Source organism: Solanum stenotomum, chromosome 3 (genome assembly GCF_019186545.1).
Source record: "Solanum stenotomum isolate F172 chromosome 3, ASM1918654v1, whole genome shotgun sequence".
Lineage (NCBI taxonomy): Eukaryota > Viridiplantae > Streptophyta > Magnoliopsida > Solanales > Solanaceae > Solanum > Solanum stenotomum.
The window spans coordinates 28,105,509-28,116,989 of NC_064284.1; the positions used below are offsets into that span (position 1 = coordinate 28,105,509).

Here is an 11,481-nt window from a genome sequence, read left to right on the forward strand (position 1 = left end):
GAACTGAAGTTCGTAGATTACCCATTATTAAAATCGTTTAGAAAATCATTTACTGTACCTTTTTTTAATCAAATTAGGACTGAAATCCATTTATTTAAATAGAAATAACCCAAGATTGGCTTGGGCCGACAACCCAAGCCCAAAAACAATGAATAAGGAAACAATATAAAAGTGCAATACCCTAATTAAACAAAAATCAACTAAGAAATAAAAGGTCTCTGTAGAAAAGACTAGAACCTCCTGCCGTTCATCCTCAACTCCAACACAGTGAAAATTCTGGTCAGACCTTAACCAGATGGACAACCCTATAGTTGAGATGGGGAAGCTTGGATGATATTCACTTCGGCCTTTTACAAGTTTTATCAATGACATGAATCTAACTCCATTGAAGACAACTTCAGCTCCCAAATTGGCTTCGACCACAACACCTACAGATAAGGCCTTCTTCTGTCAATTAAACTATGAATTGATCATTTTTTCAATGACTTATGCTAATAATTTATTGTTCTTGAATTGAGATTTACTTATTAATTTGGGAATGTATTTAAAGAAAAACTAAAATCATCGTTAGAGAATTTGAAAAGCTTGAAGAACACCCAAATCTATGAGAATTAAAATTATTTCCCCTTAGGGTGTGTTTGGTATGAAGGAAAACATTTTACGGAAAATGTTTTCCAATTTTCCAAATCAACTCATTTTACTCAAATTTAAGGAAAATGACTTCCCTTACAAAATTAAGGAAAACATTTTCCAAAACTTTCCTCCAACTACAAATTACAATTTTTTTTAAAAAAATAAATTTTATTGAAAAAATAAATTTAAAGCTTATTTTTAAAAATATTTTTCAACTTCAATTTTTTTATTTTTTTACCCCACCCTCACCCCGACCTCCCCACCCCCGCCAGCCCCCTACCACCCCCCTCAAAAATAATAATTTAAAGTTTGTTTTTAAAAAATATTTCCAATTTCCAATTTTTAATTTTTCACCCCCACCCCAAAATAATAAATTTAAAATTTGTTTTTAAAAAATACTTTCAAATTTTTATTTTTCNNAAAAATATTTTAAATTTCAAATTTTTATTTTTTCACCCCATTCCTATCCGCGATCCCCCCCTCCCGCCCCAGCCCCATCCCCCACCACCCCACTCCCTCCCTCACCCCCAAAAAAAGATTAAGTTTATTTTTAAAAAATATTTTCAATTTCAATTCAAAAATTATTTTCTACTCTCTAGTAAAAATAAAAGATATTTTCTCAAAAATATTTTTCATTCATAAATCAAACACTAAAAAAAAAATCAGAAAATATTTTCTTCTCACCAACCAAACATGAGAAAATAAGTCAAAAATCTACTTGTTTTCCAGGAAAACATTTTCCTTCATACCAAACACACCCTTAGTTTAATGCAATTCTTAGGAAGTGCGAGTATGGAGTTATTAGGTGGATTCAGATTTGGATTGAAATTTAATTAGTTTAGATTAATTATAAAATACACTAATAAAATCATGCTACATAATAAAATGAGCAATTTAATTATATTTTTAAATATGGTCGTAAAAAGTAAAGGTATTTTAGGGCCTATATTCGCCTATGAGTGAAACAGGTTGCCTAACGTGTTTCAATGTAACGGTAAGAACAATAAAGGACACAATGTTTTTACGTGGAAAACACCTAACTCAAAAGGTGTAAAAAATCACAACTCGTACCACTACAAAATTTAACTTCAACTTCACTAAATCACTGGGCCTTAACAAAAAAAATAGATTACAAACTTTGCAACTTACAGAACTAACTCTAATTCCTTAACTTCAAGTTATGGATTTAGATTACAACTCTTGCAATCCTAGGAACTAACTCTAATTCCTAAACTTCAAGTTTTGAATTCAGATTACAACTCTTGTAATCCTAGGAACTAACTCTGAATCCTAAACTTCAACACAAACCTCCCACGGTATGTATTCCCAACTCTTCGAGTTCTCACAACCTGAACACTATTACTCCTAATTTAGTTTATAACTCCACTGAACAAAGATTACATCAAGACTCAATCACAAGGAAAACTCCTAACACATAAACTCTGCAAAAGGATGAGGTTCTTTGATGTGTTCCTTCTATGTATTCCTTTAGTTCGCTGGTAGCACTTGAGAAATCAATTTCTCAATTGCTCTTTTTGCTCTGTAAGTGCACAAGTATTTTGGACGACTTCACCTCTATTTAAGAGGAATTCTTCATAGAGCTATTGTTCACTTCAAACTCCTCATTGACTTGAACTCTCATGACTTAGAGTTCTACTTCAAGTAAGAATTTTTCTTCAATTCAAACTCCTTGCTTCTTTAGACCCCTTCTTCAAATCAAATCATTGATTCTTTTGTATTGTAGTCGAACTCCAACTCTTCAATTCAAGAGTAACTTGAAGAGTTTTACTTCAAATAAGGCTCCTTCTTGAATTAAAACTTCTTGCCTCTTTAGACTCCTTCTTCAAATCAAACTCATTGATTCTTTTTCTCAATTCATCACTTGTTTGATTCCTTGTGTTTTATCACGAAATTAACATTATTCATTTCTTTATTTCTTCACTCTTGTCTTTAATTATTTTGCAAGCTTTCCTGAGTTCAACTGTTCGTAACAGTGTAACTTTGGACCATGTTGATTGACGTGTTGCATCTTTCTTTGTCAATCATCAAAACAACCTAAATCCCAACACACGGGTTCTAACTCTAAATTAGTGTCTTTTCTTTGTACTCTCGAATCTGTTTGAAATTGGCTCCTCGTCTTTGCTTCTATCACCAGAACCTAGTTCTTTCTATACTTTGTCAATCATCAAAACTGAAATGTTGAACTTTGACTTTCCATTGTGAACAATTATAACCTTGTTCTTGACGTGATGTTTTATCCATACATCCAATTCAAACAAATGAAATGGTAAGTCGTATAATAATAATAATGAATCTTTTCTTAAAAATATGAAATATAATCATTTGTTGTTGATTACTCAACAAATACATCTGTGATAATTTCAGAATTTCAAGATTAGGCAATTTAAGAAACACGTTTACTCAATAAACTAACCTATTAAATTGTGTCATGTATATGATTGATGACGGCGACTGAATTTTCATTAAATTTTTTTAAAATATGATAGATAAATACATGAAGAAGTCAAACGGAATTTAACATCCACTTTATATACAAAAAATAATAATTTTAATCATATATAAATAGTGTCAGTGAATCTTACCTAGCTCCATCCCTAGATAGATAATTATGTGAAGAACCCTCATGTACCATAAAATGCACGAGAATTGTGATCTTTGTCATGAGAAAGTGACAAGTAGTACGTTAATAGCTTTATAGAAATGGAATTTCCAGATAGACCTCTCTTTTGTTACTATTTATGCGGGGTGAATTTTTTTGAAAAATGTTACTCTTTAGCCGTAGAAAATTCAAGCTCACCCCTATGGGGTGTTTCATAGGCTCGTTAGGGTAATAAGCTAGCCCTAATAAGTTTTATATAAACACACATATGGTGTGTATTTCTAGATGAACAACAGACACAAAAAATATAATAGATATAGAGAATATAGCAATTCTACGCTTTGTTCTTTCCTCAATCGATTAGGGTTTAGATGGTGATATAGGAGGTTGCTCCAATATATTATGACAATTATCATCGATAAAAAAATTTTAATCACGGTTCATTCTATCGTTTCCTCTACGAGAAGAACAAATAAGTTTTCTTTTATGAATTACATATGTTATGTAATGAGTTTTAGATTAATGATAATATGCCACCTCACAATGGTATCAAGAATTTAGGTTGATTTTCTAGCTATACGTGAAAATATAGATCTTTGTAAAAAAATTATTATTGATTTTAAATCTAAAATGTTTTCAGATTTCAAAGAGAATTTTTTTTTTCAATTTCTGTAACATTTTTCAGATTTGGTTCTGAAAAAAAATTGTTTTTTCACATATCTAGAAGGTCTGTTTCAAATTTTTTATATCTATAATTTCAGGGATAACCAGAAAATCAACACATGACTCTTGATACCAATATAAGATTACACATCATAATTAATTTGAAATTCATTAGATAACATACGTAATTCATAAAAGAAAACTTTTGTAGCGAAAGTAGAAGAGTAGAATGAATCGCGGTTGAATTTTACTGATTGATGGTGATTGTCACAATATGTTGGAGTGATCCTCTCCTAATTGATTGAGGAGAGAATGAAATGTATGATTGTTATATTCTCTACATTTGTTGTATTTTATGTGCCTGTTGTTCGTCTATAGTTACACATCATATGTGTGCTTATATAGGACATATTAGGGCTAGCTTATTACCCTAATGGGCCTTTTGAAAAAGCATTCCTTATGTATGGGCTACCCTTTTTAAAATTAGAAGAAAATAAGTTTATTTGAAAAATATATATCATAATATTTATGCTGATTAAATATGAGTAAAAAAAAAATCTTCATGCCAAACATACTCTAATTAGTAGTATGCTTTTTGGTAGGTAGAATGATCTCGGAAATTCTTGTACATAGCTTTGTATGTCACCTAGACCTTGGATTGTTCATGGTTATGGTTAAAAAATCAAACTGAACCGTAATTCGAACCAAACCAATTAAAAAAACTGATATTTGATTTGATTTGGTTTTAAATTTTGAAAAACCGATACTATTTGGTTTGGTTTTGGTTTTACTAAAAAATAACTACAAAAATAATCAAACCGAACCGATAAACTATATATATAAAATTTATAATTATTTATATATCATTCATAAATAAAATATAAATATTTTGTTAAATTTTAAATAACTTAGGTCTTTAACTTTACCATTTTCTCAAGCCCAACACTTAAATTTTAGTCCATCTATTACAATCATAAGTCCAATTCCATCAAAATTCATTACTTTAGTCTTTACCTACCATACCTTTCATAAGATAGTTACACCTTTTCTTAATTGAATCACTTTGTTCGTGTAATAATAACTTTAATATTGTTTAATTGCTTAATTGATTCGATAATAGCTTTTCGGTGGATTGCTCATGTTCTAGGTGTTTGTGTCTATCAAGATACGCATGTCCTAAAAAATTTATTACTTTCAAACCGAAAAAACCAGAAAAACTGAACCAAACCGAGCCAAACCATCAATAACCAAACCGACGGTTATTTTTTTCGTTTCATTTGGTTTGGTTTTAGGTATTTAAAAGACCGACTAGATTGGTTTGGTTTTGATTTTAACCAATAACCGATCCAAACCGAACCACGAACACCCCTACCTAGACCTTTCAACTCACGTTTTAATCAACTGAACAGTTAAAGTTATTAATGTTATCTCCTGTATAAAATTCAACAATTAAAACACATTATTTTAAACTCTTTTGATCATGTGTGCCTCTCAATCACGTTAATGTGGATAAAACATCACTATCTACATCAAATATAAATTGTCACATCATTTTTTTTATTACAAATATAATTATTTTTTTAAAATCTCAAACTCATCTCCAAAATCCTTTCTTTCTTCATTTCTTCCTAGTCTTTCTCTCTCCCATATCTTTCATCTATTTTGCTATTTAAATTTTATCTTATCATTTTTTTTCTTTCGTGGTAAATCTATTACATTGAAGAGGCACTAGAGATAAGTAAAGTTTTATTATGATATTTTATTGTAAATTTTGTTATTTTAATTGTGATTAGCAAGTGACTAAAATAGAGATGAGAGAAAGAAAAGAAGAAGAAAAAAAAAAGGGGTCATTATGAAAGAACTCATCCAAAATGCTCTAGATAAAATTACAAAAAAAAGGGGTCATTATGAAAGAACTCATCCAAAATGCTCTAGATAAAATTGAGTTCAATTTGAAAGAATCAAAAATATGTTTTTCATAAATCCATTTAAAATATGCATCTATTTCACACAAAAAAACCTTCTTTTATTTTCCCTTTTTTTCACCCAAATCTAAATAAATATATTTTTCCCCTAATCATTTTAAAATTTTCAAATAATAGAAAGAATATGAGAAGAGATAGAGAAAGAATTGTGTGTAAGAGTATGAAAAGAGATAGAAGAAGTGTTGTGGTGATGGTGGGGGATGGGGGGAACTATGAGGAAGAAGAAGAAGAGGCTACAGTAGATCGATTAGGGATGAGAGTTTTTTAAATTTATTTTTTAATTGTTATATTTTTTTCTTTTAGTTTTGATATTTTTTTCAAATTAAAATACTCCCTCTGTCCTTTTTTATATGTCACCTTTTTACTTTGCATTTGCATTAAGAAATGATGTAACTTTACCATTCTATCATTATTTAATGTTTTCTTAAGTCAACTTTATAATAAATGATGAATACATTTTCAAGATTAATTAACTACTCTATCAAGGTTATAATAGGCAAAATATGATAATTTATGCATAAATTTTATAAAATGACAAGTATTGTGGTCCAGCTATTTATAGAAATGGATGACATATAAAAAGGGACGGAGGGAGTAATTGTTTTCACTTGCCATTAAACGTGTGTAATCATGCTTTTTATCTGATTCATCAATAAAATGTCACGTGTGTAATCATGTTTTTTATCTGAGTAAAAGGATTTAAGTGACAAACGAAGTTAAATACAGGGGTCTTCCACGTCATTCCACCTTTTAAGTATTGATTTAACTTGGACTTTAAGTGATTATTTGAAAAGGATATGGTTAGAGTATAAGTGCTAAAATAAATAATTGTGGTATTAATTACATTAATGTTTTTAATCCAACACATAATATATATTTTTATCTCTCATGCTCATAGCAGACACCCTCGTTTGTTTGAGAACAAGCTATCCTATGATAAGTTATCTTGGGATAAGTTAATCCATCATATATATGAGATAACTTGTTTTATCATTATGATATAAATGGTGAGATAAATAGTTTAAGGTATGTAATGCATCCAACTATACACAAGATAAAATAATTCTGCATTTTGTAACATCAACGTCCAAGCTCCACTTTTGTCCTTCCTCAATAAATTAAATCAGGAAAATTACGTAATTACACAACTTAAATAACATAAATTTTAAAAAAATTACTATTTGAATTAATTACAAAAATCATTTTTTTTCTTTCTCTTTTAACATTCAAATACATCACTTTACCTCTGTTAGATACATTACAACTTTGTTAGTGTACAATGTGTCTGATGCAAATTTAATTGTTGATAGATAACTCAATTATTTCAAACTTAAATTTGTATGAATCTGATTTATAGTTATGTATTTTGAAATAATTGGATTATGTATCAACAATAACATTGTACCAGAGTATACAATTAAAATTGCAATGTATCTAATAAAGGTGAAGTGATGTATCCGAATGTTAAAAGAGGTAAAATGAAAATAAAAAGGAATTTTCGTAATTAATTCAAATACTGTAGTAAATTTTTTAAAAAATTATGTTATTTAAGTCGTTTAATTACGTATTAGGGGCTTGGGCGTTGATGGAGTTGGCGGTTAGTGGTGAGAGCGCTATTATATATAAATAGAGAATTCAAAGAGAGGCAGAGACGTGTTTTATCTTCCTTAATTTTCTCTCTTTTTTTTCTCTTTCCACCAATTCAGATCTGAGAGAGAGAAATTGTGTTTTGAAGAAGAAGGAGAAGAAAGGGTCATTCAATAGAATTTTGGTTCCAATGTCGGTGGTATCGCCATTAGCAAAATATAAGCTGGTGTTTTTGGGAGATCAATCTGTGGGCAAAACCAGCATAATTACTCGCTTTATGTACGATAAATTCGACACCACTTATCAGGTATCTTTCTCCTTCTTTCAATTTAAGGAATTTGGAATCACATGTCGATCGTTAATGGATGGACAGATTGATTGATTCCAAAATTATGAAATAAATTAGTGTTGGTTACAGCTTTATTTGTTTTCTATTACGCAGGCTACCATTGGTATTGATTTTTTATCAAAGACAATGTACCTTGAAGATCGAACAGTTCGCCTGCAGCTCTGGTTAGGCTTCATTTTCGCAACTAATATTGTAATTTTATTTGTTTTCAAGTTATCAGTAGGATGTACTTGACAAAATGTGAAAGAGAAACCTGATTTACTTGATAGTTATAATAAAGTTTTCAAATGCACATCTATGTAGTGGAAAACAGATTTGGGGAAAATATAGTAGAGATTGGACAATCACAAACCAGTCTCTGTTAACAACATTCCGCTGTGGTTTTGGACAATGGACATTGAACAATGAATTCGTTTCTAATGCAATATGCAGGGATACTGCTGGTCAAGAAAGATTTAGAAGTCTTATTCCAAGCTATATTAGAGATTCTTCTGTTGCTGTAATTGTATATGATGTTGCCAGTAAGTGATTGCTTGATAATTCTTCCCACAGAATGTTTCTACACATATCTGTGCCTTACTCAAGAAAATTTATATTTGGTGATAGTACAAGGTTCCTACGGAATCTAAAGTAATTGGTTCTCTATATTCATTTCTTTGGTTTAATGTTCAATGAACAAAGTTTTGGTGATAAATCATTATATCTGCAGACCGCCAATCATTTCTGAACACTTCAAAATGGATCGAAGAAGTACGCACTGAACGAGGCAGTGATGTCATTATTGTTCTTGTTGGGAACAAAACTGATCTTGTTGAGAAAAGGTAGGGTGTGGATGGATCTTTTCCGTTTGACAACTTCTTTACCTACTACTCATGCATCGATGTACTTCTTAGATGTTATTTTCCTCCGTATTCTGTGTATGATTAAATGTTTACCACCTATCAATTCCTCTTTTCATTTCTGGTCGGTACCTCGTAAAATTAGTTGTATATAGTTGAGATTTAAACCAGACCTAAAACTCAGTCAGAATCTAGCATGGATTTGCATAAATGTAATATATATTTCGCTTTTCAATATGTTATGTAAGAGAGTTATGGTTATGATTTTTTTCACTCGAGTAGAGGTTTCAGTAGTTGGTAAATTGACATTTGATGGGAATTTGTCTGAGTACCTAGTCTTTAGTGATGAGACACTGGTCCAACTAAAATGTTCAGTTTTCTAAAGTAAATAGTAGTAGATTGATGTAGATCTGGATCTCTTGCTATGTCCTTCTCTGGTCCAATTTCTTTCCACAGAAGAAAAGAAGAAAAAAGTTTCTGTAAGAGATTATCAAGAAGAGGAAATTGCATTTTAATTCCTGTAGACTATGGTTTATTTGCTCCACCATTTCTCTAATGGAAATGATACTGATTTAAACAGGCAAGTTTCCACAGAAGAGGGAGATGCTAAATCTCGTGAAGTTGGAGTAATGTATGTAGAAACCAGTGCTAAAGCTGGATTCAATATCAAGGTACAGAGACACTCAAGTCCTTTCTGCGATCTCCATTGAAATTACTTTGCCCCTTAGTCAAGTTATACTAAGGATCAAATATCCTGATCACTAGATTTTGCTCAAAATATTTGAGTTGGCATAACTTCTTTTCGTACTTGAATAGCATGATACTAAGAATATGAAATTGAAAACTGCAGCCTCTGTTCCGAAAGATTGCTGCAGCCTTACCGGGAATGGAAACACTTTCATCCACAAAACAGGAAGATATGGTTGACGTTAATTTGAAGCCTACAACAAAAACATCCCAATCAGAGCAGCAAGGTGGAGGTTGTGCATGTTAGATTTGTACTTGAAGAGGAGGAAGAGTAAGACAGAAGTTTGAAACACACAAAGACACAGTTGCATCCAGTTATTAGGGTGTTCACAATTAGCAAATTTCTTAGTTTATGAGGTTTGCAACATGGATTTTTCTTCATGATGTGCAACAATATGTTAGACTTCATCAAGGAGGTAGCTGATTACAGGCTTCTACAAAACTTGTTGTGTTTATATGTGATGGTTCCTAACTAGTTCAGAAACCATTTATACCGGATCAATCTCCTAGTTGAATATATAATGAGATGCCATACGTATTTCACATTCATTTTAGTTTGTTGCACCACCTATAGTTTATAGATACACCAATTACTTACAAGTTACAGGGTGTTCTTTTTCATTGTCAAAGTTCTGATAACACCTGCATGTTATTTATACACACACTCATGAGGTGCAGTTTTTGAATCTAACGACAAATCTTCATAATCAATTCACGCCAGGTTCCTCATGCATTACTTTGCTGCTGCCATCATACAACAGATTCATAGAACTATCTTTTCTTCCTTTCCTTACCTCTTTGGGCTGAAGTTGGGGTTGGGGTGGAACTGTGGAAGTGAAAGGTAAACTTCTGTTTTTTTTGAGGGGATTGGGTTAGCTTGCATGCATCTTGTCTAACATCACGATTCACGGGATATCTATCACCTCTCACTAGCATCACAATCCTCGCAATTTAGATGTACTTAATGTATATACCAACATGATAGTATAATCAAAGATTGAGCCAAGTTTAATTAGTTGACAAGCAGTGCGACTGTACTCAACATTGATCATCGCCTAAGAAATAATTTAGAGTAGCTTAGATTCACTTTACAAACCTCAAATGTGCACTGGGTGGCAGGAGAAAGGCAAACTCTGCTTATGTTATTACTTATTACACAAGGTTATGTTGTGAGAGAAATAATCGGGGATCATACGAAAATCAATAATTGCACATTATGGTGATGATAAATCGAGAACAAAGAAAACTATAATAAAGAAACATAATATTTTGATATAATTTGACCAATTGGCTTATCTATGAGAAAATCAGTAGAAAAAAGTTAAAAAATATTGAGATAACAAAAACTCATTAAACAACTACATGGTGGATATTATTGTATTCTTGAAAAAAAATTCAGCTCAAAAGAAACATTGTTGAATTGGAAAAAAAGTTCTCTTAGACAAAAATCGTTAATTAGGATGGGAATATTCAACTAAAAAAAAGAAAGAAAGGAAAAGAAAGATTTTGGAAAGGATAACTTAGATAGGAATAATACTATTGAATTGGACTGATTTTGGGTTCATTTGGATTGATTACAAATGACTTAAGGTCATCCCTATTTATAGAGACAAATGGTCAATTAACATGCGATTTCATCAGATGATTTGAAAATCATGAGATGAAATCTCAAGTTCTCCAAAAAGCTTGATTTGAGAATTTCATATCATGGTTTTATATTTTTTAAATATAAAAATTAACCCACAAGTTTATATTTTGTATAAAAAATCCCACCATTTATCTACATCATTTTTTGCGAGAATATCCTAGGAGTGATGAAATATTCACGGAGTATGAACATGATGATATAGTTATTAGTGATATTGACCATGTTCAATTTTATTAAAGAGTAGTACACTAACTCATGTTCAATTTTACTTTTTTATTGAGCTAAAGTTCGATCAATAAATGTTGTATTTTTTAAAGAATAGCTTTGAGATCATGTATTACACTTGTGTTATCAACTTTTGCTTATTTGGTAAGATTGTATAAAGAATTGGTGCAATTTTGATAATTTTC

General features: G+C 30.8%; 3 protein-coding genes across 3 annotated transcripts in view; 2 read left to right on the plus strand and 1 right to left on the minus strand.

The window, feature by feature from the left end:
- The window catches only part of LOC125859461 (uncharacterized), an 819,298-nt gene that overhangs the window by 86,786 nt on the left and 721,031 nt on the right, over positions 1-11,481 (plus strand). The window lies entirely within an intron of this gene.
- Positions 1-11,481, minus strand: part of LOC125859476 (uncharacterized) — a 137,307-nt gene that overhangs the window by 61,864 nt on the left and 63,962 nt on the right. The gene's annotated exons all lie outside the window — the stretch shown is intronic.
- On the plus strand, positions 7,495-9,967 carry LOC125859472 (ras-related protein RABH1e-like). The gene is made up of 6 exons (XM_049539243.1): positions 7,495-7,795; positions 7,931-8,001; positions 8,270-8,358; positions 8,547-8,658; positions 9,257-9,347; positions 9,527-9,967. The coding sequence occupies exons 1-6, from the start codon at positions 7,679-7,681 to the stop codon at positions 9,668-9,670; spliced, it is 624 nt and encodes a 207-aa protein (XP_049395200.1). The 5' UTR covers positions 7,495-7,678; the 3' UTR covers positions 9,671-9,967.